Source organism: Kogia breviceps, chromosome 6 (genome assembly GCF_026419965.1).
Source record: "Kogia breviceps isolate mKogBre1 chromosome 6, mKogBre1 haplotype 1, whole genome shotgun sequence".
Taxonomy (NCBI): domain Eukaryota; kingdom Metazoa; phylum Chordata; class Mammalia; order Artiodactyla; family Physeteridae; genus Kogia; species Kogia breviceps.
The window spans coordinates 63,946,144-63,973,823 of record NC_081315.1 but is presented as its reverse complement, the minus strand read 5'-3'; the positions used below and the strand labels follow the sequence as shown (position 1 = coordinate 63,973,823).

The 27,680-nt window shown below is 39.4% G+C and overlaps 3 protein-coding genes and 1 pseudogene across 13 annotated transcripts in view; 2 read left to right on the top strand and 2 right to left on the bottom strand.

The window, feature by feature from the left end:
- Positions 1 to 23,375, top strand: ABRAXAS1 (abraxas 1, BRCA1 A complex subunit). 6 transcript variants are annotated; one of them, XR_010841041.1, is made up of 10 exons: positions 4 to 184; positions 2,269 to 2,359; positions 6,691 to 6,727; positions 10,468 to 10,534; positions 12,304 to 12,497; positions 13,396 to 13,515; positions 14,477 to 14,561; positions 17,191 to 17,305; positions 17,682 to 18,216; positions 22,751 to 23,375. XR_010841041.1 is itself a non-coding variant. In XM_059066991.2 (9 exons), exons 1-9 carry the CDS (start codon positions 98 to 100, stop codon positions 18,116 to 18,118), a joined length of 1,233 nt encoding a protein of 410 aa, XP_058922974.1. In that variant the 5' UTR covers positions 1 to 97; the 3' UTR covers positions 18,119 to 18,258. The 6 variants fall into 6 exon arrangements, 4 of the variants coding, with proteins under 4 accessions (XP_058922974.1, XP_066892067.1, XP_066892068.1 ...); XM_059066991.2 differs by lacking the exon at positions 22,751 to 23,375 and having other exon boundaries at positions 1 to 184; positions 17,682 to 18,258; XM_067035966.1 differs by lacking the exon at positions 22,751 to 23,375 and having other exon boundaries at positions 6,208 to 6,727; positions 17,682 to 18,258.
- On the bottom strand, positions 5,693 to 6,164 carry LOC131758668 (E3 ubiquitin-protein ligase RNF138 pseudogene; annotated as a pseudogene).
- On the bottom strand, positions 20,017 to 25,791 carry MRPS18C (mitochondrial ribosomal protein S18C). 2 transcript variants are annotated; one of them, XM_059066998.2, is made up of 6 exons: positions 24,981 to 25,791; positions 24,164 to 24,219; positions 22,153 to 22,236; positions 21,047 to 21,104; positions 20,229 to 20,288; positions 20,017 to 20,144 (listed from the first exon to the last, which is right to left on the bottom strand). In XM_059066998.2, exons 1-6 carry the CDS (start codon positions 25,078 to 25,080, stop codon positions 20,068 to 20,070), a joined length of 435 nt encoding a protein of 144 aa, XP_058922981.1. In that variant the 5' UTR covers positions 25,081 to 25,791; the 3' UTR covers positions 20,017 to 20,067. The 2 variants fall into 2 exon arrangements, with proteins under 2 accessions (XP_058922981.1, XP_066892070.1); XM_067035969.1 differs by lacking the exons at positions 20,017 to 20,144; positions 21,047 to 21,104 and having other exon boundaries at positions 20,232 to 20,288; positions 24,981 to 25,768.
- HELQ (helicase, POLQ like) overlaps positions 25,383 to 27,680 on the top strand; it is a 55,391-nt gene continuing 53,093 nt past the window's right edge. For 4 of the 5 annotated variants that reach the window (XM_059066971.2, XM_067035962.1, XM_067035963.1 and 1 more), the window contains exons 1-2: positions 25,383 to 25,704; positions 26,944 to 27,661. In XM_059066971.2, the coding sequence (XP_058922954.1) occupies positions 25,516 to 25,704; positions 26,944 to 27,661 (907 nt within the window). In that variant the 5' untranslated portion in view covers positions 25,383 to 25,515. The remainder of the gene's footprint in view (positions 25,705 to 26,943; positions 27,662 to 27,680) is intronic. The other variant, XM_059066970.2, reaches the window with a different exon arrangement.

Genomic DNA, 27,680 nt, shown 5'->3' with positions numbered 1-27,680 from the left:
ACCTCCTCGCTCGGCCCCGCCTCGCCGCCACGCCGCCGAGGACCCGGCCTGGTGCTGCCCGCCCGAGCCCTGTCAGCTCTAGCAGGGCGGCGGCAGCATGGAGGGCGAGAGCACGTCGGCAGTGCTCTCTGGCTTTGTGCTGGGCGCGCTTGCCTTCCAGCACCTCAACACCGACTCGGACACGGTGAGCCGAGGACTGGGGCGGGATCTGGCGTCACCTCGGAAAAGGACCGGCGCGCGCTTGCGCGCGCGGGCGCCGTCCCGGACGCCGCTGCCCGGGTCCCTCCCGCGGGCTCCCGACGCCACCGCGCCGGCTCTGTGCAGTCGGGGTTGCCTCCTCCAGCTCTGGGGCGGCCCCGGAGGTGCCTCCGGGCAATGAACCTTTAACAGGGTTAGCCCTCCCTCTCGCAACCAGTGTTTATTTCCGCGCCCCTCCCAGAGTGTCCCGCACGCCCGCATTTCTCTCTTTCAGTAGTCCCCCTTTTCTGGTTCATCTTGGTTGTGAAGGAATTAGAAGAAGGTTCACATGGCGTTCTCCCGCTACAGCTCGCTGGGAAGGTTGCCGGTTAACTTTCTCCTAACTACCGACAGTTGTTTTCGCAGAGAACTCAGTTTTCCCCTGCAGAGTAGCTACTGTGCACGTTTGTTGAAATGGACGGCTTGGAAAGGAATGAGAAATGATGCATCCAGTGGCTATTTTGGGGGGAATCTTAGTAGATGAAGAAAATTAATTTTGTATATTGGATAGCTGACTTTTGTTTGCATTGGTATCAAATTTATTAAGTTGTAAGGTCTGAGCTAGTTCCTGGTCGGATGCTTTCGGTTGTAATTTAAACATTTAAGTTTATCCTGAAATATTAGATATTTAAATGCTTATTTCACACTTTTGCCTAGGTTCAAAACCTCTAGTGAAGTTAAGTAGTGAAGTAGTTTTTTTAAAAAAATACAGTACCTATTTTTAAAAACTTTCATTTTTATGAAATTAAAAAACACTGTAAAACTTTGAGTCTGAGAATTAGTGTCCTAGAGTAAGTGCTTAGTAACTCGGTGATACGGTTTAGAGAATATCATACTGAACAAAACCTAGTGATTTCTGCTAAATTTTGTGCCCTTCATTTTATAATAAAGGCTTGCCTTATCCAAAATAGTTTTTTGGCACAGTCCCAATAAGGTTGGAATTGCTATCTTTCATGTATGCAATTTTAAATACGCTTGTAGATTAACACCTAGCAAAGAGCAAATATATGATGATTTAAAATGTGTGTGGCTTTAGAAATTACTTTGGAATACCTTGGTGTAAACATAACCAGAGTGGGACTGTAAGTCCTCTGTAGCTTGAAGGATTAGCACTTGCAAAGTACCGTAGTGTTAGAGAGGACTGTGTCCCTTAGATCTTTTTCCTGAAGTCCTTAAAAGGTGGTTTGATGGAGAGCTGTACTTGCATTGTCTCTTTTCCAGAGGTTTGTATAGAACGCTAGAGAGTAGAGTTCTGGATTGTTCCTCTTTGATTCCAGCAAAGACTCACATTGTGGAAACGTTGCTTTTGTGTTCTTTTAATGAAAAAAAAAAAACATTTTTAAAGCATTTTTAACTAAAGAAGTTATAAAGACGATACAAAATTCATTGTCAAGCTCATTGGGTTTCTAAATGTGCCAAGTGAATTCTGTGAAGCTCAAAGACATCACTACTATTGTGGCAAAATGCCTGCATTCTAAAAAGAAGCAGGGCTCACAGCTCCTCTTTTATACAGCAGACTCTAATATTGAATTACAGGTCTTTGATATTGTGCACATTCTTAATCTAAAAGCCCGTCCTGTGTCATTTCATAGCTCAGAAGCCTCCACTGACTCCCAGAAGCATGTGCCATTAATCCAGACTCCTTGGCCAGTCATTCAAGATGGTCCATTATTGGTGCTGTTCATAGAAGCCTAAGATTTCCTTACAGATGGGAGGCTTATATTCTCAGGCTAACTGCTCTACTCCTTGTTCCTTGAACATCGTGTTCTCATTTCTGCCTTTAAACCTTTTATAATTCCAAGAGTGCTAAAGTCACAGTGGTATTTACAATCTCTTCTACTCGTGTTTTTTAACCTGGTTATGTTGCCCAGGTAAACTGGAATGCACCTAGTCTTTCTTTTGTGTGTGCTCCAGCTGGTAACACACGCTTGTATGTGTTGTAAAATTCTTGGGAAATACTGGTTAGTTAAGTGACTGAAATTGGTAATTCTATCAGTGTATTCCATATATTGCTTATTTTTATCCTCATAGGAAGGTTTTCTCCTTGGGGAAGTGAAAGGTGAAGCGAAGAACAGCATAACTGATTCTCATATGGATGATGTTGAAGTTATTTATACAATTGGTGAGTCACTTATTTCTGTGTCTTCTATTTTGATAGTTTATGCTGAAAGGGGTCAGTATAAGTTACTTTTTAAATTATTAAGAAATAGATATCAGGACTTCCCTGGTGGTCCAGCGGTTAAGACTGAGCTTCCACTGCAGGGGGTGAGGGTTCCATCCCTGGTCGGGGAACTAAGGATCCCACATGCCGCGTGGTGCGGCCAAAAACTAAAACAAACAAACAAACAAAAACACCAGAAATAGGTATGAATTTTTAAAATCAAATTTTTTATTTTATTTATTTATTTATTTGGTTTTGGCTGCATTGGGTCTTCGTGGCTACATGCGGGCTTTCTCCAGTTGCAGCCAGCGAGGGTTACTCTTCGTTGGTGTGCATGGGCCTCTCATTGCGGTGGCTTCTCTTGTTGTGGAGCACGGGCTCTAGGCGCGCCGGCTTCAGTAGTTGTGGCACGTGGGCTTAGTTGCTCTGTGGCATGTGGGATCTTCCCGGACCAAGGCTCAAACCGATGTCCCCTGCATTGGCAGATGGATTCTTAACCACTGCACCACCAGGGAAGTCCCAGAAATCAAACTTTAAAGGAATATGTTGCATTCATTTCTCAGTTAAAGTTATGGCTATGCCCTAGTCTAAAGCAAGAAACAATATGAGACATAGGAAGCAGATTAAGATTACTGTGGGGAAAGAAGGATGAAATAGCTCGTGTGTATATGTGAGTGGCAGAAAGACGATCCAGCAAAAGAAAGAACCAATAAGCAAGACCAAGAAAAAAGATAAAACAGGTTCAACAGAAATTTTAAATGCTGCAGAAAAGTTGGAAGATGAGAACTGAAAAAACTCGGTGGTTAAATAACTGGAAACCTTACATAATTTCAGAAGTGTAACGGGGAAAAAGCCGTAGACTGCAGAGGGTTTGAGAAGTGGGTGGGGAAGCAACTGCAGCTGGTGGCAGCTGTTCTTTCAGAAAAAAAGGGAAATGGAGCTTTAAAATACAGAGGGAGTTTTCTGATTCTCTAACATATGCACTTTTTTTCTAAGCATATATATATATTTTTTTAAACAAAATTGGTGGTATACTTTATAAAATATTTGGTGTCATGATGGTTTTCTCATAGTACATAATCCTCTAAATATTATTTCTTATAACTGCATTCTGTTCTCTATGGTCTTACTCTTATGACTGTATGTGATTTTAGTTGTCCTTTAAATAAATAAATTATAATCAGAGTTTCCAGTTTTTCATTATCATAAATTATACTACAGGGAACATCTTGGTACATAAATATTCTACAGCTATTATAGGTAGATTTCTGGAAATGGTGTTACAGTGTCAAAGGGTATGAACATTTTTAAGGTTCTTGATCTGTATTAGCAAATTGCTTTCCAGAAAGATTATATCAGTTTATACTCATACTGTACTATTTGTTTGCTACTTTAAAAAGGTAAAAATGGAAGTATATATGCAAATTTATTATATATGTATAAAGTAAACATATAAATTTAAACTCACTCATTAAAGTCACCTCTGTGGCAATGACTTGGTTTCATGAGTATTTTTTCACTCATTAATACTACATATAATACACACATATAAATGTATGTGTATTTTTATATTCATAAGTGGGATCATACTATATACATGGATAAATATCTCCAAGATATCATTAATGCAGAGTAATATGAATGTGTATAGTTTGTCATTCTTTCTGATGTCTTCCTATTCCCATTGTATGAATGTACCATAACGTACTTAACCAGCTATGGATGACTTTTTATTTTTTTATTAATACAAAACAATGTAGGGGCTTCCCTGGTGGCGCAGTGGTTGAGAGTCCGCCTGACGATGCAGGGGACGCGGGTTCGTGCCCGGGTCCGGGAGGATCCCACATGCCGCGGAGCGGCTAGTCCCGTGAGCCATGGCCGCTGAGCCTGCGCGTCTGGAGCCTGTGCTCGGTAACGGGAGAGGCCTGCGTACCACAAAAAAAAAAAAAAAAAAAAAAAAAAACCAATGTAACAATGCACATTTTATGGTGCATATATCTTTGTGCCTTTGAGTATATCTGAAAGCAAAATTCCTAGAGGTAGGCCATTACCTTCTAGAAGAGTCATGTCATCTTAGACTCTTCTACAATATGTGAAAGTGCCAGGGTCCCCCTACCCTTATCACCATTAGGTATTATCAAATCTTTTAATCTTTGCCAACTTGATAAGTGAAAAAAAAAAAAAATTAATTTGCATTTCTTTTTTTTGAAGTATAGTTGATTTACAGTATTATATTAGTTTCAAGTATACACCATAGCGATTCAATATTTTTATAGATTATACTTCATTTAAAGTTATAAAATATTGACTATATTCCCTGTGCTGTACAATATATCCTTGTAGCTTATTTATTTTATGTATAGTATTTACCTTTTAATCCCCTGCCCCATCTTGCCCCTCCCCCTTTCTAATTTGCATTTTTAAATTACAAATGAGGTTAAGTGTTTGACTTTTGGGGAGACCTTTTTTTTTTTTTTTTTTTTGCGGTACGCGGGCCTCTCACTGTTGTGGCCTCTCCCTTTGTGGAGCACAGGCTCCAGACGCGCAGGCTCAGCGGCCGTGGCTCACGGGCCCAGCCGCTCCGCGGCATGTGGGATCCTCCCAGACCGGGGCACGAACCCGCGTCCCCCGCATCGGCAGGCGGACTCCCAACCACTGCGCCACCAGGGAAGCCCCTTATTTTCTTAATGTTTTTCTTTCTGCTCACACATGAGCTTTAAAAACAAGCCCCTAGGAAGTCTTTTTTTCCTAATTGTAATTGGTGTGCTGCCCAAAGTATCTGACATATTTTAGGAGTTTAAATAAGCAACCATTTATCGAGCAACTCCACTGTGCTAGGAGCAGTGCTAAGCTTCAAGGTATCTGGCAAGTGCTGTAGTTGCACTCAAGTATTTACTTAAATTATTTTAAAATGTTGGATTACTTTAAAACAGGTGGCAAGATCTACAAATTACTACATTGCTTTGGTTAATGAGATTTTCATCATTTTATTATACTGTGCCTTATCTACACCAGATTATGTTTGGCCGGTTATCAGTTAAAGACTGTTTCTGTTCAGAGGGATTTATCTGAGGGTAACATATATTTGCTAGAAGAAAAATATCTGAAGAGGATGATAACTTTTCCAATTTTTTTAATAGCCTGAATTACTTTTATAATAGTGTATATATATATATAATAGTATAATGTCAATAACTTTTTATACATATCAAGTTATTGAAATGGTGACTTCATGTAGTTTTCTCCTTAAAGATGGCCTTTGCATGTACAAAGATGCAAAGATGTCTGCATCCTTCAGATGTTTACTTGAATAGATTCTTCAAACAGCAGTTTGATATTGGGTTTCCTCACCTACATGAAGATTCACAAATTCTCCATAATCAAACTGATGTCTTTGATTTAGGTGACAAATGAAATTGCTAGTACTCTGGGTAGGATCTCGCCAAGGAAGAGAACATCATAGTCACAGGAATTATCTGAAATAGGTGATTACTGCTACAGTGATCCTGTAAATGCTATCTGAGAAAATTTGATTGTTGACACAGGGACACATAAAGATGGGATGCCTAGAAGAATTTGTATTGTCTTGATGACTTTCTGTGGGATCATATGTGAATGTCTCACTCCTTTCACTGTTCCCTACTGAATCTTGAGGGATCTGAAAGTTTGGGATGATAGAGGAAACATCATATTCATCTTGATACTTTCATGATTTGTAATGATGTCTTGTGATAGAATTTAATCTGTTTGCACAGCACCTGCAGCAACCAGAAGTTAGATGTATTTAGATGTGTTATTTCTATTGACAGGAGAATAAAACTCACCTCTTCAGAGATGTTGGACTTTTTTTCTTTAGTCTACAATTAACATTGACATATCCTTTATGAAAGAACCAGTTGGCATAACAAAAGATAATTCCTTTAGCAGCTGTTTTTTATCAGTTGGGTAAAATTACAGCATAACCATTTCAGAACTCAGTGACTATAGCAACTGTGACTTAATCTTTTGTGTGGCCATTACTAAACCTATTTAGAAGGAGTATAGCTTTCTATCAGTAGTTATGAGTGAGGCTCTGGGTTTGAATTTTGGCTCCACCACTGGCTTGGGTGAGCCACTTAATCTCTCTGCCTGTTACCTCATCTTTAAAGTGGAAGGAGTGATAACATCTGTCTCATAGGTTTTGTTGTGAGGAATAAACGAGATAATGGTAAAGTACATCCTGGCATGAAGTGCTCAATATGTTATTCAAATGATGCTTAATGTAATCATAACTAAAAATTCTTTTTTTCTAGACATTCAGAAATACATTCCATGCTATCAGCTTTTTAGGTGAGTAGTAAGAGCAAGTAAATGACACATTGTGAAAATTATTCTCCGCAAGTGAATTTTTGAAACTAACAAAGTATCTTAGTTATACCTGGTGGTACAGATTAAAATGAAAAGACTTTTTTAAAGTACCTGAAAAGTCACCTGTTCATTTCAACCCTAATAGTTCTTTCTCTGTATTTATCTGCTTCCTTTAGCTGGTCTTCACTGCCTCTCCCAGGTACCAGTTTACCATGAGGATTGCTTTTCCTTCTCCCACCCAGTCACCTCATCGCATATTATAAACTCAGCAACACGTTCTCATACATCAACAGCAGCCCTTTTTTCTTTTTATTCCAGTTTATTTTATCATCTGTTTCTTCACTTATATTTTTTAATGTTACCTTTTGTCTATTAACTGGTTAGGTTCTTTATCTAACCTACTCCCTATTACTTTTCCAAGGTGGAAACTTGTACTCATAGTCCTACAGATAGTGGTACTCTTAGCCCTGATAGGCTATGATATTGTTAAAAACTTTTTATTGAGGTATTTACATAGAAAAGTACATAAATCAATGATGTTTCATAAAGCAAACAACTGTAACCATAAACAACATGGTGTAGTTTTGGTGAAATAGCTTTATGATTTATATAAACCATACATGAAAAATCAGCATTACTGTCTTACAGTTACACTGTATGTACCATTTCTAAGGTTGTGTAGGAGTTGCCATGGAACATAGTATTAAGGTGAGAAACACCATTGGTAGGTGTGACAGAAGGCTTAGTGTGGTCTTAAACTGCTGTACCAGAAAGGGGCACAGCTCCTATACTGCCTAATAGACAAAACGTATAAAAAATATCTGTTGAATGAGGGATTCTTGCTGGAGACTCATAGAAAGTACTTTCTTGAGGGACTCTGGGTCAGCAATGGATTCAAAAGGGAAAGTAAAAAGTAAAAAAGGTGATTCAGTACCTTCTGGCAACTACCTTAAATAATTAGACCAACTTAATAGAGTCTTAGAGCCAAGGAAGCCATCTGATCCAGTGATGAGAAACCCATACCTAGGACTTTTATTTATTTATGTATTTATTTATATATTTATTGGCTGCATTGGGTCTTTGTTGCTGCACATGGGCTTTCTCTAGTTATAGCGAGCGGGGGCTACTCTTCATTGTAGTGCATGGGCTTCTCACTGCGGCAGCTTCTCTTGTTGCGGAGCATGGGCTGTAGGTACGCGTGCTTCAGTAGTTATGGCACATGGGCTCAGTAGTTGTGGTGAGCTGCCTCTAGGGCGTGTGGGCTTCAGTAGTTGTGGCTCAAGGCTCAGTAGTTGTGGCTTGCGGGCTCTAGAGCACAGGCTCAGTAGTTGTGGTGCATGGGCTTAGTTGCTTCGCGGCATGTGGGATCTTCCCGGACCAGGGATCGAACCTGTGTCCCCTGCACTGGCAGGTGGATTCTTAACCACTGCACCACTAGGGAAGTCCCTCAGCCTTTTAGCTTTACAAAACTAGGGGATGGGGGGAAGAACTGGTTAGTGGTAGGGCAAAACTAGAAGAATCCAGATTTCTTGAGCTCTAATCCAACAGCATACTGTGCTGTTTCTTTCTGGTTTTAAATCAGGGGTCCCCAACTACTGGGCCCCGGACTGGTTCTGGTGAGCGGCGGGTGAGTGAACAGAACTCCATCTGTCGCTCCCCATCGCTCGCATTACCACCTGAACCATCACTCCCCACCCCCATCCATGGAAAAACCGTCGTCTTCCACGAAACCTGTCCCTGGCACCAAAAAGTTTGGGGGCAACTGTTTTAAATGATAGATAGAACATGTTAAAAACAAAGTCTTCTGATACCATACTCCATGGAGTATGAGCTGGATAAACTTTAATAACCAGTTTTCTGTTTCTGATACAGAGGGTGGCAGAGTACAGCCCCATGGCCTGTTTTTATATGGACCTCTATGAATAGTTAATATATTTTCTAAGAGTTAAAAAAAAAAAAAAAGAACAGTGGAGGAATATGTAACAGAGACTGTCCAGCAAAGCCTAAGATATTTACTATCTGGCCCTTTATAGAAAAAGTTTGTCAATCCTGTTCTGATACATTGTTTGCAAAGTTTTCCACTGAAATACACTGTTACCCTTATCTCAGAAATCTAGGGGGAATCTGGAAAACAGCCCATTGAAGCCTAAAACTTAAAGTCACTCTGAAAAAATTGCACAGTTTAACTGAATTCCACTGTACAGTATATCTGTTTCTACAAAAAAAACCCAGAACTGCCCCCCTTCCCAGAAGCTGCACATAAAAATCAATGCTTGCACAGAAGATGTACACTTTTATCCTGTTGTTTTATACACCCTGGTGTATTGCATTATGTCCCAGTTTGAGGAGCTCAGGAGTGGACCATCCTAGAGAAACACAGGAATAAACTCTTGTATTTAGATTTTTCATGTTGGAATAAATAGGTAAGTTGGAAGGATCTGTTTGATGAGCTGAATTATCCCCCTTCGGTAGGTGGAACACTTTGTAAGTTAAAAAGAAAAAATATATTGCCTATTAGGATATGTTTTTTCCAGTTTTATGTAACTAAATTTTTTCAGTGTGTAGATTAGAATTACCAGTAAAAACCTATTACAATGAATAGTATTTGTCAAAGATTTTGTATAATAGATATTTCATCATAGAAAAGAATATTGTTGATCTTGATGAATGTTAAAAAGAGGAGAATATTATTTGCAATCCCTGGAGGGGAAAGAAAGCTGAAAGTAAATGCTTTAGAATCTTTTAGAATCTTTTGAATTATTTTTCAATTCTCCCTAAATCTTTGACATTCCAACTACAGAACAGAGGTCACTAAACTAAACCAATACCTATCCTCCACTCCCCAGTAGCCCCCCAAAACAAAAAACAACCAACTCCTAAAGCACTTCTCTTAATTTAAGAATAGCTTTTGGAGGGTTTACCTGGTGGCGCAGTGGTTGAGAATCCCCCTGCCAGTGCAGGGGGCACGGGTTCGAGCCCTGGTCCGGTAAGATCCCACAGGCCATGGAGCAGCTAAGCCCGTGCGCCACAACTACTGAGCCTGTGCTCTGGAGCCCAGGAGCCACAACTACTGAGCCCACATGCCACAACTACTGAAGCCCGCACGCCTAGAGCCCATGCTCCACAACAAGAGAAGCCACCGCAATGAGAAGTCTGCGCACCGCAATGAAGAGTAGCCCCCAATCGCCGCAACTAGAGAAAGACCGCGTGCAGCAATGAAGACTCAGCACAGCCAGAAACAGTAAATAAATAAAATCATAAATAAATAAATTTATAAAAGAAAAGAATAGCTTTTGGAATTAGCAATGAATAAATTGTCTTTGTTATTGTGCTACTTCATTACTCACATTATTCTTTTGTATCATTGTACAAAAAAAGTTTTAATGAGTAAATTGTGAACTAGCTATGTGAACTTACAAATACCTGTATTTAATGGAGAGTTTGTTTTGTTTTAGGTTAAAAAAAACATGTGGTACGCAAACTTATCCTTTAAAGTTCCTCCACTCCTTTTCCTTTTTTCATTGCTTATGGACCGCATATTTCTACCACTTTAAGTCTGTTAATTTGAGAACTTTCTCTATTTAATTTAGAACTTCATCTAACAGGCAAGTAAGTATATGGATTTTGGTTGGGTAGTTGGGCTAGGAGTAACTACAATTAAAAGTGCTAATAAAATCATATCTTTAGCTTATTTGAAATGCCTTTAATTTTGGCTTTTACAGCTTTTATAATTCTTCTGGTGAAGTAAATGAGCAAGCACTGAAGAAAATATTATCAAGTGTCAAAAAGGTATTCCCTGATTTACCTTTCTTTTTTTTTGTATTATATGTATTATTTTCAGCTTGTAAAAACATGTAATACTTGACAGAACTTTTAAGCAGCATTTGTCTTCACAATGTCCTATGTAAAGGTGAGGAAAGGCTTGTTCTTCCCAGAAATTCAAAGGGGTTTCCCTGAAAGCAAAGCTAGTCATTAAAAATCTTCATCTTTTTCTCATCCTCGACTATTCTGATTTACATTGATCTCATCCTCTTTTACATTCTAACCATACCCCTTCCCAGTAGCACATACTCTAGGACTTAATCCATTGCTGTTCTTTTACTTAGCTACAAGTTACTATTTTTCCTAGTGCAGGGATGATTTCCTATACAGCACCTAATTTGGATCCTCTGTAGCCCACTTGGTGTTCAGTTAAAACTTGAACGATCAAGACAGATTTTTTTTTTCAAATACATTTTTTCTTGGCACTTTTTTCCGCTTAAAACTTTTTGAGGGACTTCCCTGGTAGTGCAGTGGTTAAGAATCTGCCTGCCAATGCAAGGGACACGGGTTCGAGCCCTGGTCCGGGAAGATCCCACGTGCCGCGGGGCAACTAAGCCCGTGCGCCACAACTACTGAGCCTGCGCTCTAGAGCCCCCGAGCCACAACTACTGAGCCCATGTGCTGCAACTACTGAAGCCCGCATGCCTAGAGCCCGTGCTCCGCAACAAGAGAAGCCACTGCAATGAGAAGCCTGTGCACCCTAATGAAGAGTAGCCCCCGCTCACACCAACTAGAGAAAGCCCACGCACAGCAATGAAGACCCAGTGCAGCCAAAGATAAATAAGTAATACTAACACATTTGTTTAGCATATTATAGTTTACAAAACCCTTTAATATGATCTTAATCTTGGAACCAACTCTGTGGGGTAGGTGATAACATTCCCATATAAATTTCAATTAAAAGCTATTGGGTTCATTTTACTTACTTAGCAAACTAAGTATCCATACAGGAAGTTAACTAGTTTTCATTGGTGTTTTCATTTAAATTTTGACTAAGGGTGAAAATGTTAAGACAGTAAATGCCATTAAGAGAAACTAGAGGAAGTTAAAAATTTATTTTCTTTAATCTATATTGAATAAAATTGTAGCCTGGCAACTGAATGGAAAGTAATTTAACTCCAAGTCAGTTTGCATGCTTTATAAAAGGTAGAGTGTATTCTTTTTTTTTTTTTTTTTTTTTTTTTGTGGTACGCGGGCCTCTCACTGTCGTGGCCTCTCCCGTTGCGGAGCACAGGCTCCGGACGCGCAGGCTCAGCGGCCATGGCTCACGGGCCCAGTCGCTCCGCGGCACGTGGGATCTTCCCGGACCGGGGCACGAACCCGTGTCCCCTGCATCGGCAGGCGGACTCTCAACCACTGCGCCACCAGGGAAGCCCAGTACACGGGCTTCTTATTGCAATGTCTTCTCTTGTTGAGAAGCATGGGCTCTAGGTGCGTGGGCTTCAGTATTTGTGGCACGTGGGCTCAGTAGTTGTGGCTCCTGGGCTCCAGAGCGCAGGCTCAGTAGTTGTGGCGCACGAGCTTAGCTGCTCTGCAGCATGTGGGATCTTCCCGGACCAGGGCTCGAACCCATCCCCTGCATTGGCAGGCAGATTCCCAACCACTGCGCCACCAGGGAAGTCCCAAGAAAACCGTTTTTAAGGTTGCCAGTTTTACTGCTTGATTATGACAGTAAGATACATAATAACTGTAAACATTAAGGTATACACCTGATGTTTTTCTATATTTTCTTTCAGGATGTGGTTGGTTGGTATAAATTCCGACGTCATTCAGACCAGATCATGACATTCAGAGAGAGACTGCTTCACAAAAACTTACAGCAGCATCTTTCAAGCCAGGAACTTGTTTTTCTGTTATTAACACCAAGTATAATAACAGAAAGCTGCTCTACTCATCGGCTGGAGCATGCCTTATATAAACCTCAGAAAGGGTAAATGTTCGCCAGTCACTGGCTGTTCTCAGCTAACAGAAAAATGTACTCAATATTTTTATTGAGTACATTTTTTTGGCTTTTTGGCTTTTTATGGCTTACCAACCATTTTCATATATTGTTGCATTAGATTGTCACAATAACCCTTTTTGGCCTTTCTTACCATCGGTTCTTTATATGGGAAAATGAAGGTCAGATAAGGAAATTAGAAGCCTAGTATGGAATGATGACTTGTGTTTCTGGCACTGAGGATTTGCTCTTATTTACCATAAGGTGGAAAAAATATGCATGCTTTAGGTATTGGTTGCTAAGGAATATAAGGTAGAACTGAAGCCTGCATACCTGAGCAGTTTTTCTCTAACCTCTGCCAGCAAGCAGGGTGGTTCTTGATGATCCACCAAAATGAGTTAATAGGACTCCCCGCAGGTTATACAGACAACATTTTCATGGAGTATGAGAATGAAGTTAAAAGAGTAGTACCAAGGAAGAGTAGTTTTATCATTCACGTAAGATAGGATGAATCGCAACAATACTGCCTTTATTTTTACATGTGGTGATCAGTTAAAATAACCATTAAAGTATTTTTTCACAGTTATCTTACACTATGCACAGTTTTTAAAAGCTATTTGCCTCAAGTCAGTAAATTCTGTCATGGATAAGTATTAAGGAATGGGGTTAAGTGGTATAGGAGTGAGAGAGATTAAAATTTGAACGATAGTAAGTCTTGGTGAGCCCGAGGCGATCTTTTTATAAAGAGAAAAAAAAAAAAAAAAAAAAAAAAAAAGGAATGGGGTTTTGTTTTTTAATCTTGTAGGGGAAAGGCAGTCTATATACTAATAAGTAGATGCTAATCTTTCACTTTATTTTATATTTATTTTAAAAAATTTTATTTCTTCAGACTTTTTCATAGGATACCTTTAGTGGTGGCCAATTTGGGCATGTCTGAACAACTGGGTTATAAAACTGTATCTGATTCCTGCATGTCCACTGGTTTTAGTCGAGCAGTAAAAACACACAGGTGAGATTCCTCAACTGCTTCCCCACTAAACTTAATGCCTATTCATTTTTTGAAGTTAATTTTTTTCATTACACAATAAAAATGAAAGGAAAACTAATGACCACATTACTCAAGTAAACCAGACTTTTAATTTCTCAGTATTTCCTTCTAGCACCTGTCCATTTATAAAATACAAAAGAGAGGGGCATTGTTGTATAGCCTACATATTTTAACATATTTATTCTAAGAGTAAGGAGCTAGCCTCAAAATAATAATTTTCTAAGGCAGCAGTTCAGATTAAAGGCAAGAAATTAGACTGGATATGAAATAAAGACAAAAAATGAGGCTTTAGCCAAGACTTACACTGTAGACTGCTGAGCTATAACTTCTTTGTGGGCAATAAGGGAATAATTAATGTCAGAAATAACAACACTGGTACTACAGGATACTTACTAAATGTTAAGTTTATGAGAATAATAGACTAAATCTTATTTATTTTTGTGTTCCCACAGTGCTTAACAGTGTCTTGTAGAAACTGAATACCACATTTCATTGATACTAAGACATAGTCTTACATTTATCTCAAATTGGGATTTTTACAAAACATGCCTTAGAATTTTCTTTTTTCTTCGTGGTATATAAAATAATCAATGATGACTTAAACTCAGTAAAATAATTGACTGATCCTATTGCCAAGAAAGAACCGCCCCCCCCTTCACTCTTTATCTGCTTTCACTTAACCTCTTTTTTGAGTCCTGGAAATAGTACTTAGGAGGCTAAAAAGTTTGCTGAGGTGAAGATAGATAACTAGGTTTTCTGGTTGGTTTTACTTATTCTGTAAATAAGTAGGTTGACAAAATTATGGTCCCTACAAGGCCAGTAAAAAGAATCATCTATTGTTCCTCAACTATGAATAAATTTTTCATTGTATCATTAAAATGAGTTCTGTACATTTGCCTGAGGAAATGGTAATATTTTACAGCTCTGAATTTTTTAAAGAAGATGGATCTTTAAAGGAGGTACATAAGATAAATGAACTGTATGTTTCTTTACAAGAGGAGTTAAAGGTAAGTTAAAAAAACATTTAAAGATCACCTATAGAGTTCATATCACATTGCTCACTGAATATATGTTTAGGGATAACCTGACAGTTGATTAGACATAAATTTTTGTATTAGTTTAGCTTTAATAACAAAGGCCTCCATGTTGGGGGGCTACAAAAACAAAAGTTTTGTCTCACTCACATTATATCTTGGCTTCAGCTCTGCTTCTGTTCTAAAAGTCATGTTCATTCTAGGATCCAGCCCATCTGTGGGACATGCTCTTCTCATGACAAAGGGAAAAGAGCAAGAAAGCTGGTGGAAATTCACAACAGCTCTTAGAACTTCTGCTCAGAGCTGGCCTGTCACTTCCATTCACATTTCATTGGCCAGAGGATGTCATGCCAATAGGCAGGGATATCTAACCCTTTTACAGGATTAAAAATAGAGCAAATATTTGGGAACAAAAAAGTCTACCACAGTACTAAGTTCTACCTCATTGTGTCCATTCAGGTCCCTTTAGGGGAGGAAGTAAGAGTGGCAGGGAGACTTGCAATGTAAGATTGACACCTGAGGAAGGAGACAGGGAAAGGAGAATGATTGGGTAGGAAGAGCTTTAGACTGCAAGGCCTGAAATTTGAGCAAAGGCATCCTACAGGAATAGACTTATACTGATATCCCCACTGTGCTCAGTTGGTGGCTAAGAGCAACCTAGGGGAAGCATGACCTAAGCACAAGCACAGTAGTGGACCCAAAAAGATGGCACCTGGAACTGTCAGTCAACTCTGCTTCCTGAAAATGGAGATCTGAGTAGTATATTCCATGGCCACCATACTCACCAATATAGCACACTAAGAGAAATGGGGTTAATACATTTTACACACTGATAATACTGCACATTGTTTTTTAATATAATACAGGAATTTTAGATAATAGGAAAACATCCAGAATCCTACCATTATAACTTAACTCTTGGCACTTTGCGATTTTCTCCACTTTCCCCCTAATGTATACATGCTTTTACATTGTTGACAGTGATGGGGACATAGAAATTTGTGTCATGATTTTTATTTGATGTACCATTAAACATTTTCCGTATTTTAGTTCTTTGTAATAGCAGTATATTTCTTAGAGCAGTATATTAGAACTCTAATGTGTAAAGTACCAACTTGGGGACTTTCCTGGTGGCACAGTGGTTAAGAATCTGACTGCCAGTGCAGGGGACATGGGTTCGAGTCCTGGTTCAGGAAGATCCCACATGCCGCAGAGCAGATAAGCCTGTGTACAACTACTGAGCCTGCGCTCTAGAGCCTGAGAGCTACAACTAGTTAGCCTGCGTGTCACAACTACTGAAGCCTGCGTGCCTAGAGCCCGTGCTCCGCAACAAGAGAAGCCACCGCAATGAGAAGCTCGCACACCACAACGAAGAGTAGTCCCTGCTTACCGCAACTAGAGAAAGCCTGCATGCAGTAATGAAGACCCAACGCAGCCAAAAATAAACTTAAAAAAAAAAATACCAACTTGGGCTAAATTAGGGAATGTAGAGGTATGTGAGAGGAACTATGGGCAGAAGGCCACTGAGCTCTAGGAAGGAATTGGAACCAGGAGCTTGAATGCCATCAGAACTTTCTCTCCTGGGAGCTCCCTGCTGGTCTAGTGGTTAGGATTCGGCACTTTCACTGCCGTGGCCAGGGTTCAATCCCTGGTCAGGGAACTGAGATCCCACAAGCCACACAGAGTGACCAAAAAACAAACAGAAAAACTAACTCTCTCCCTTTGTGTCTGCCTGTTGGTTTCCTTCATAGTATCTACAGATCTTGCTGTTTATTTACCCACTGGCTGACCAAAGAGCTAACCTATATAGCTTCTGCATTTAATCTCTTCTATTCAAGAGATTAGGATTTGCCAATTGGCTATTGTAATTATCTCTGCTTGGGTCAGCTAGGGTGAAAGTTGGTGAAAGGGTTACTGGTGAACTCTTATGGCAGGATGAACAAGTTCATGAGAAATAGGCTGGGCAGACGTGCCATGAAGTAGCCACTAAAACTGGCTCTTAACAACCCATTACACTATAATTGGAAATTAGTTACTCTTGATTTGACGCTATTCTAAGAAACATCATCTTATATAAATTTTTGTTACTGATTCAAGATATATTCCCAAAATGAAATCACTGACTCGAAGGGTATTAATACTTAAAAACTGATGACACATAAGGCCATTCTGCTTTTCAAAAGTAGTTTTACAGGAATTAAAATCTTCAGTAGTTTTGTAATAGTGAAAGTCACTTTGTTATTGGCAGTTTCTTAAATGTTTGCAATAAGTATGCATCTCAAAATAGTTCAGTATTTTTTGTTTTGAAGCAGTTAAATATTTTTGGTTTTTATTTCTGGGTATTATCTAGGAAATAACTTGAATGATAAAACTTTGTATAAATAGGAAGTTAATATATCTGGAATGCATTTTGTAACCTATGAAGCACCATACAAATGCCTGTTGGTGAGTTCCTCCAGAAAATAGCAAAATAAAATAAAACTTTTATAAAGGAAAATATTTGATGTTATATACCATGAAGAATTTTATATTATTTGTGAACCTAGATTGTAGTATACAATTTGGAACTTTATCTATGCTCTTAAATTACTTTATTTTCCAGAGTATATGCAATAAAGTAGAACACAGTGAGAGAGCAGTAGAGAAACTACTAAAGGATGTAAACAGATTAAAACGAGAAATTAAAAAAAGAAAGCAAGCACAGATTGAAGCAACACGTAAGTAAAAAGTTCACATATCACTACTCTCTGTGCTTTGAAGCAAAATTCTCACTGATTGGAATTATGGATGAGCTGGTTGCACTAACTGATCAATTTGTTCACCTTAGAATTAAAAATAACTTTCATTAATACTCTTAAATCCCACTGAACAAAGAACATGGTACTACTATAGCTATACTACCTTGATGTTAAAAAATATAACAACTTTAATTTTCTCTGAGGATATTATGGCATATAAATTTGGGATTATCATTTCTCTTACTTTAGAAAATTTGATGATTCTTTAAAGTCTCTGACTTTACTAACAAATAGATAACTATAAAAGCTTTGTAGTATAAATACTGTATGTTGAAACATTTGTTTGTTTCTTTAGGAGAGAAGAATGTCCAGAAAGACCCTCAGGAGAACATTTTTCTTTGTCAAGCTTTACAGACCTTTTTTCCCGATTGTGAATTTCTTCATTCATGTGTTATCTCCTTGAAAAATAGACATATTTCTAAAAGTAGTTGTAATACCAACCACCATCTCAATGTGGCAGACAACCTGACCCTAATGGTGGAATATACTGACATTCCTGAAGCTAGTTCAGCTGGTAGTGCACTGCAAATGATTAAGCGTAAAGCTTCAGGTACAGCTGGTGGATGGCAATTCAAGAAGTCACGGCTGTTAGAGATACAGAACCAACCATCTAAAACAGATACTGATAGTAGTAACCAAGAAAAGGCATCCACAGTGAGCAGCCCAGAAACAGATGAAGAGATTGAGAAAATGAACGGTTCTGGTGAATATCCACAGTCTCCTACCTTTTGATTCTTTTAGGCCGAAAGGAGATTTTTCATCAGATGAAGGGTAAAGCCAAACATGCCTATTGTTTTTACTGTGTTCAGCTCTTTGCAGTAACACATTAGGTAAGTTCTAGTCCATTTATTTTATAAAGTACTTTAAATTAAGTCAGTTCAGAATTTGAGTACAGAACAAAGCCTGGTAATGCAATATGTTTGGGATCAGCAGTTGGTTAGTTAGGCAAAAAGCCCAGTTAAGTGGGACTCAGATGATACATAAATAAGGTGTCTATCAGAGATTTCACTTTAACATAAAGCAGAAGTGTACATTCGTCAAACTTGTGTTGTAGGGCCAGGAACTTTTTAACAAATGTATTGGAGTTCCTATGTAAATCAAACCCATTACTTACCCTATATAATCCCCAATTTTAGTTTCTTTAAAGAAATTTACAAAGCAACCTAAGTACAAAATGCTACTACGTTTTTCCATTTTCCATTCCCAATCTTATTTGTCCTAACCACACCTAATTTGACAACTATTTTTTTTTAAAAGCTAGTTATCTTTATCAAGTCTTCTCAGAGCATTTACTTGGTTTTCACTGCAACTGTAACTTTCTTCTTAATGCTCATATTCATCACTACAAAAATACAACTGATAAGGTCTGGGAACAAAATAGCTGACTCTTGGTAATGTAGAACTCAACAGGTTAAGAGTCATGGGCTTCCATGTGATTTTTAAGGAGGATGTAAAGCCCCTGTTTAATCCAGTGAGTTGCTTAAGTGGAGGTTGGTTAAGAGAGCTTTTACTGTTTGTTTTTTCTATTTGTCCTTTCCATAACAGAATTTCCCATGAAGCATACACATCACATGAAGCCTTCATGCTTTACTCACTGGGTGAAATGCTGAACCCACATGTTGACCACTGCTCTTCTATCACTTATTTCCTAAATGATAGAGCAAATTCAGAGCTAGTATCAAAAACTGTCATCTTTTATCTGTGTGTTAACATGCATTAGTTACCATGGGGTGTTTATGAAGCCCACATAATACCAGGGATGATTTGTGCAAATAATGAGTTGCTGTTGGGATTGCTTTACTAGTTACATAAGAAGCACAGGGCAGGAGAGGAAATGGGGTTCAGTCTGAATCCTAATTTTAAAATAACTAAGTTTGATGTCCCAACTTTCAGGGTACTCAATGAAAAGGAGGAAAAGAATCCTTGTAGGACATTTTTTTCGCAGTTAATCTCCATATTTTAGCAACCAGTTTGTATCACTGGAGTAAGAGAAGATGATACAACAGATTGCCTATGGATTGGTTTATTTACAGGACACTACCAGTTCATGATAGACTAGTCCAGGAGTAAATGTTAGGTCCTGTGACAGCACCACTGTTCATCCCCACGTAACATCTCTACAGAGGGAAGACCCATAGTCCTAGCCAGGCATAATTATTTACTTGTTAGAAAATCTTCCTTAGCAATTTCAAATCCACACCCTATCATGTGGGATTTGTACATTATATAAGCATTCCACTTTCCCGCACTCATATCCCTACGATACTATTTACAACACAGAATCTGGGCCTAAACTAAAATTCCAATACAAGTCATCCATTCCATGTTTAACATCTCATTATCAGTGGTATGCTGTATGAGCTATTTGGGGGCCAGATATAAGTGAAAATCCCATAGTACCTTTTTAAAATTCATACATATGTAAAATGTAACAAGTATTTACGTTTTAAATAATCTGATTTACTTAATGAACATTCTGATACGGAGAGGAAACTTCACTCCTGAAACATTTTTTCCTCATATAATTTCAAATTATTAAGAATCAAAAACATAATACTTTATAGTTTGATAAGATTTAGCCTATCAGTTCTCTACTCAAAGGTTATTAAATCTTACAGTTTGAGCCAGTATTACCATCACACAACTGTAAAATAAATTTATTGATGATAACTTTATAGAATTTACTCCCTGTATTTGATGTTACAAACTTTAGGGTCTTTGAGATATGCAGGATCCTTGTATGTAACTGGCATAAACCCTGTAAAGAGATAATGAAAGTTCTTCACAAAAGATAATGAGCAAAATTTTGGTTAGCATAATTCAGTTTTTCAAATGCTCTTACCCATTACTTGAGCTCTCTTAATTGCTTTTGTGATTTCTTTTTGTTTCTTCCCACAAAGACCTATAAAAGAAATTGCTTTCTTACTCGTAAAAAAATGCCAGTAATCAAAATGCATAGTAATTGTCTATGTCATGGAAGGATTGGAAAACCTGTAAAGAGCCATATAGTAACTATCTTAGGCTTTGTGGGCCATACAGTCTCTGTCATAATTACTCAATTCTGCTGTTGTAGTTCAGACACTATGGAAACTAAGCTATTTACAAAAACAAGTGGCAGATCCGATTTGGCCTATAGGCAATAGGCCCCTGGTTTAAATAATAGCCTGGGGGTGATTATAGTATACTCCCAAACAGCAAAGCAATTTTTTTAAGCCCAAGTTTTCTACATGTTGTCAGCCTATAGTTAACTGAGTATAAGAAGACATGCAGGGCTTCCCTGGTGGCGCAGTGGTTGAGAATCCGCCTGCCGATGCAGGGGACACGGGTTCGTGCCCCGGTCCGGGAAGATCCCACATGCTGCAGAGCGGCTGGGCCCGTGAGCCATGGCCGCTGAGCCTGCGCATCCGGAGCCTGTGCTCCGCAACGGGAGAGGCCACAACAGTGAGAGGTCTGCGTACCACCAAAAAAAAAAAAAGAAGACATGCAAAAAAATAATTATTCTTTGGCCTAAGAAGAGGCTTTCTCAAACTACCCATAGTATCTGCTGTCACAGTAATTTGTAGCACTATTTGAAAATCTGCCAGTTTCCTTAAATAACAAGTAGCTTTATATAAGTCTTATCTACATTTAAGTTGCTATAATACATAGAAAACAAAATACCTGTTATGTGCCTTCCATAAATGCATCCAGTAAATGGAGAAATAAACTGGGATAAAAGCTGTTTTGAGATATATTTGAAAAGGAAAAAAATTTACATTAATACACTTGTTATTCAATCTTGAATGGTAAATTTTAAAAAAAACCTTACGCCACACCTTCAAGTTACGTAAAGGTTTATTAATACGTTTCAGGCAAACTTCAAAAATATGAATAAAAACACTGAATTATGTTCATTCTATTAATAGGTCATCTTTTTAAATAACTAAAGTAATCACTAAAGTTGACATCTCTTATCCAGTGTGTCAAAAAGTCTGTACAACAGATTAATGAGCATATTCTTTCAATGCTAAAGCTGTTTTCTTGACTTTTCCACAGATAACTTTTCTCAAATACTGTTGCTTTTATAACAAGGTACAAAACATTTCATCTATCATGATAGGCTATCACATAATATCAGACTACAATGAGGTCTTCAAGATGCACAGGTACATCAGGCCATTTGCTGTTATTTATGTTTTACTAATTTAAATTCTGTAGCACTTTCTGTGTACCAGGCATCATTCTAGGCACTATGCATAATTCTAATACGTTGCATTTTAAAATTCCTTGGGTTTTCTCCCACCAAGGCAGCTATCACTTTATACTACTGTCAGTATACTTAGCTCCAGCACCATTCTCTCCCCTAAACTTGCCACTTTTAATTTGCTGAGTGCTCGACAACAGATAAAATTAATTTGAAATAGCGATATTGGTGGTGAGGTACAGAGATCAACTTCACCAGAGGAGCTTTTCCCAAACTACTGAACTCCACCAACTGAGAATCACTGCCACAGCGAGCTACTGTAAAGACATTTTGGGCAAAGAAAAAAGAGGAATGCTAAGCTGAATTAACAGTAAATGAGACAGCCAAGGGGCTCTTAATTGAATAAAACAGAAATGCCTTGTATCGATACGCAGAAGTATAATGCGATCTGAAATTATGAAGTTGCTAAAACAGTCACCCTACACAAAGCCTATTATAAAAACTGACTTGCTTCTCTATTGTATTAATAAAGGAGCCAAAATCCCAAAGTCAAGTATCATAGTGAAGTCAAACCAGATCTCACCTGTACATTCTTATAATCTACACGTTTTCCACACAAGATACATTTTTTCAGAGGCTCCTTATAAGGATTTTCCATTGGAACAGGCTAGGATAAAGGAAAAAAATATGGTAATATAGTTTGTGTTAACTTTGAATCGAAAAAACTTAAAATCTTAGATTACCACATTTAAATCTCTCCAAGGGATTAGTTATAACTTTCTTACTGTGAAAGAGAATACAACAGCTAGGCTTGTAAAGGAAAAATAGAGTATTTTAGAAAAAGAGTCACCATTTTAAAGGTTTCAGTGTACTCAAACATTTTGTGCAAGTGTCTTGTTTAAGTTTGGCTAAGCAGGAATTAAGTCATGGAGGAGGATTCTGGGATAAAATACAATCTTTGGAGAAAAAAGGGCTTATGGGAGGGGGGAAAAAATTCAAATCTTCGATAAATGATTCTCTCCTCAAATGCTTTGTCCAGACTGTAGGTGACTAAAAATTCTCAGATTTAAATCAAGAAAAAATTAAGCACAACAGATACCATATGCAATTCTTAAATTATAAATCCTAAATCCATCCCCATATTTCTCTAGATGTTTTATCGCTATTTTTCTTGTAAAAAGACAATGCAGGACTTCCCTGGCGGTGCAGAGGTTAAGAATCCGCCTGCCAATGCAGGGGACACGGGTTTGAGCCCTGCTCCAGGAAAGATCCTACATGCCGCGGAGCAACTAAGTCCATGCGCCACAACCACTGAGCCTGTGCTCTAGAGCCTGCGAGCCACAACTACTGAGCCCATGTGCCAAAACCACTGAAGCCCACGTGCCTAGAGCCTGTGCTCCACAACAAGAGAAGCCACCGCAATGAGAAGCCCGCACACCGCAACAAAAAGTAGACCCCGCTTGCAGCCAACTAGAGAAAGCCTGTGCGCAACAGCAACAAAAAAGCCAACGCAGCCAAAAATAATAAATAAATTAAAATTTAAAAAGACAAGGCTTAGTGTAATACTATCAGGTTCTTTGACTACAGTTTTATGGCCCCAGACTGTTTTGTAAGTTTGTGTCAGCCTTTTTCGTTTTTCTTTGTTCGCTACTGCCTCTAATGCTTCTATCACAAGGCCTCCCTCGTGAAATCAGTTTTGGTGTCTCCGGTATACAGCTTCTTAATGTAGAAATGGCTATGAAGTCCCTGAACTGCTGTAGTTGTATGCAAAATTTCAAATAAATGGGACTGTGTGCCTTTTTCTGGGAGAGTCCATAGCTTTCATTAGTCTTAGTGGGTTTAATGACCTAAAGAGGAGCTCTAGTAATTTCCTTTACTCTCTTGACTATGGTGTGAATTAGATGACTGAGATGGATGCTCAGAGGGACTAGAGGGGTTCTTCTGGTTTTTTTACAACTCCTCAAATGTTCTTAATCCAATTTACATTCAGCTTACCTGTAATGACTGTGTTCCTTCTCTGCACTGTGCAAAGTACTTTATATGGTCTGATTAGTGTCAAATTACCTTTGCATGTAGCAAGAAAACCTATACTGCCCAAGTCCAATGATAGTACTTGAAACCCATAAAAATACATCTACAGTTTAGAAGAGTCTGTACTTAATGTCCTGGTATAAAACTTTAAATTTGCCCACATTTATTAAAGCAGCCGCCACCCAGCCAAAGTGATGAATAGGAGGAAGACAGAATTGAATTTGAAATGAGGAAGAGAGCCAAGGTATATGTAAACTTGGTACAATCCCTTTGTTAGGTTTTCTGCAATTACTGCATGCACCAAAACTACCTTTTTAAATTCCCAAAGCACATATCTAGGAAGCAAAATTTGGTGTTACAGAAGCCATGCTTCTTGCTAGGAATCTAGGGATTCTCTTCAAAGTTTATTTAAGTAACTACTCAATAAATTATAATTTTCCAACTCAGACTAATGATTATCATCCTAATTGTTTTTGTCCTTCAGCTGAACTCTATTCAAATAGCAGACATAAGAACTTGGTCATATTTGCAAATGCCTTATTAAAAGTAAGAAAAATTCTTACCAGGTCCTCATTGCTGGTTACCTGTCTATATTGTGAACAACTTCTTCTCCACAGCACTGCAATTAAACAGAAACAGCAACGAACTATTTTTGTTAGCTGAGCAGCTAAGGAAAGATTTTGCTTCTGTGGAGGCAAGATGAATTAAAGGACATAACAGAAAAGAAAGGTTTTATATTCATTATACTAACAAGGTTAAATGAAGGTTAAAAGTCTTCACATCTGAGGCAGAGTTAGACTTAGGATAAATGTGCTTTCTGGGGCTTTGGGAAAAGGGCATATATATCCCCACCCATACAACCTCCCACCTGTTCCGGAAATTTATATTCCCTTCTCTCCATGGGTAGAGACAGATTTTAATGCAAACTGAAAGGCATTGTCATACCAAAGGGAAAAGGAAAAGATTCTTTACAGATAAGCACAAAGTAGATAAAAGTGCAGAAATGATAGATTCCAGGGCGCATGTCACAATTTCGCCCAGATCTGGGCCCTCAGACATCTGGAATTTGCTGCTAGGTGACTGAAAATGCTCCTCCTTTACCAAGTCTACCCGAAGATCTTGGGCAAGTCCCTGCCTCTTTTTAAGAATTACCCCATCACTCTCCTCGTACGTTTTTTTAAAAAAAGTACTGGGCTATATTTCACGCCCTGTTCAGTTTTAAAATTCTAGTCACGGGCCATTACAGATTCCCATTTACCTTGGAGAAAACTGCCTAGACATCGGCGTCCTTTAGCTAACAGTGACGACTCCACCGACCTAATTAGGGCTAAGCCAAACGGCTGCAATGCTATAAAGGAGCCTAGGATATGGAGACTTTACCTGCATGAGTCCCAGAATCTGTGAGGCTGACAGCAGCCGTTACGAAGTGCGTTAACGTTCTCCTTCCTAGCCCATTGTAAAGGGCTACCATAGCTTCCATGGTTCGTTGCTCCTCCTCTTCCTTTCTTTTTTCCAAATCGTCTGGACAAGGCACTTCCGGTATGCTTCCCCTGTTGGCCCAAGTACTTGGTTCAAAGGTTCCGAAGGCGAACGCTGGGAATCCAAGGAAAGAGCAGGTGGGGGCTTCTATGCACCTGCGCAGTACCTTCCCGTTCTCCCCCTCTCCTTCTTGCAGCGCCGCAAGCTGGGACACTTACGATTGGACGTAGAGAGGGCGGGCTCCTACGTCTGTACCTCCGCTTCCGGTCCTAAAGCCCCTACAATTGGTTTGTGATCCTTCCCAAAGGTGGATGGGGTGGCGAGCGCAGTTTCCGCCTGTTGCTACGTTCCCCGTGTTGCTGCGCTCACCCCTTCACTGGGGTTTGGCGGCTGGGTCACGCGGAACGACGTTCGGGCAGGGCCCCCAGCCCCTGCCATGGATGAAGGTTGTTCCCGCATCCGCCGGCGGGTGTCGGTCCGCAAAAGGAACCGCCGTAGCTTGGAGAGTGTTTTTTCCGCCCCCACCGCGGCCGAGCTTAAGCCCGGCGATGAGGAGAAGGATGAGGACGACGAGACGGTGGCTGGGAGCCGGCGGCGAAAAACCATAGACGTGCAGCCGGTCGAGGTACAGCCCCGTCACCTCTCAAATTCCCCTGAGTTCCACGTTCCATTTCCTACCTTGGGGTGATGATACAAACCCAGCTCTCCCACTGCGCATGCTCAGTGAAAGGCGTGGGAGACCAGCTGAAGAAGGCGTGGTTGGAACTCCAAAAAGTTTGGCAGTTCCCTTCCCAGGTGCAAACGATTGACCAATTATCTACTAGCCTTCGTGTGCTTACCTCGTCTTGTTATCGCTGTTAATCCTCACCTGCGAGGTGTTGCACTGTTAGCCCCATTTTTATATAAGATATGAAACCCCAAGACAAAAGTTGTACACGCATCAAGTAACTGGCATGACCGAGACGCAAACCTAGACTTCCAAGTTTCTGCTGCTCCTTGTACTAAAAATCTACCATTTATTGCAGACCTATTATGTGCTGGGTGCTTTGTTAAACTATTTACGTTATCTAGATTTTACAACAGAAATCTGGCCCTGAGAAGTTAAAACTACACTTCCTACTCCAAATCTTGGGTTCTTAATCACTCCCCTATATTGCCACCTCCAAATTCCATCTCTTCTGTTTATAGACCATACCAAGTCAGACTCTCCCTTTCAATTCCAGATTTCTAAGAACAATCTCCTTGGAGTGTCCAGTGGTACAAGCATGATTTGATTACAGGCCAGTCCCTGCGAGTATCGGAGGTGAAACGTTACTGCGGTTATCAGAAACTTCTCCCCTTCCAGTAGATGGTTATCGGTCTTGCTACCATTTTAAAGGATTTAGCACTAGCTTAAGAATTAGGATCCCAGCATCACTAGGAGGACAGTTTATGCCAGTCACTTGACCTCTCTGGGCCTCCATTTCTTGATCTATAAAATGGGATGATAGTATCTATTTTATAGGCTGATTTACATTTAGGTCTGTGATCCATAAGTGACCATATAATTATATGCTTGATAGAGCCCTCAGCTGAAACTTTTATTTTTTTATTTTTATTTATTTATTTATTTTTTCGGTACGCGGGCCTCTCACTGCTGTGGCCTCTCCGTTGCAGAGCACAGGCTCCGGACGCACAGGCTCAGCGGCCATGGCTCACAGGTCCAGCCGCTCCGCGGCATGTGGGATCTTCCCAGACCGGGACACGAACCCATGTCCCCTGCATCGGCAGGCGGACTCTCAACCACTGCGCCACCAGGGAAGCCCGAAACTTTTATTCTTAATGAAGCTAGAATTGACCATAAATCTTTTTGTTTTCTTTCCAGAATATTGACAGTGAAGAGGACATGTTTGATGACTATGATAGCTTTGCTGAAAACTCTTTTTTAGCTCAAGTTGATGACCTGGAACAAAAATATTTGCAGCTTCCTGAACATAGGAAACATGCTACGGACCATGCCACTGAAGATCTTTGTTCAGGAAGCATTAAACACAACACACTCAGCATTACTACTGTAGGCGACTGTACTGAATTAAAAATAGATGAGCACACGAAGAACCAGAGCGGGCATGAAGATGTCTCTATTGATCCTGAAGCTGATGTTTTGTATGATATACCTTCTTCACAGGTTTTATTCTTTGAAAATTTATATAACTCTTCAGATGATTTGGGTGATCCATCTACTGAAGAGAGGGATTGGAACTCATCCTCTCACAAGGCTGTGAACGAGGAATTGCCCATTAATAACGTAGAGCAACCACAGCAAACTGATGAATCCTCTTCTAAAGTCAGAACTAGTTCAGATACAAATAGGAGAAAAAGTCTTAAAGATCATCTAAAAAATACCATGACTGGAAACGCCAAGGCCCAAACACCAGTATTTTCTAGGACTAAACAGCTCAAAGAGACTCTTCTATCTGAAGAAATTAATGTTGCTAAGAAAACAATTGAGTCATCATTAGATGACCTTGGTCCTTTTTATTCATTACCCAGCAAAGTGAGAGACCTTTATGTTCAGTTCAAGGGAATTGAAAAATTATATGGTAATGTTTCTTGCTGGAA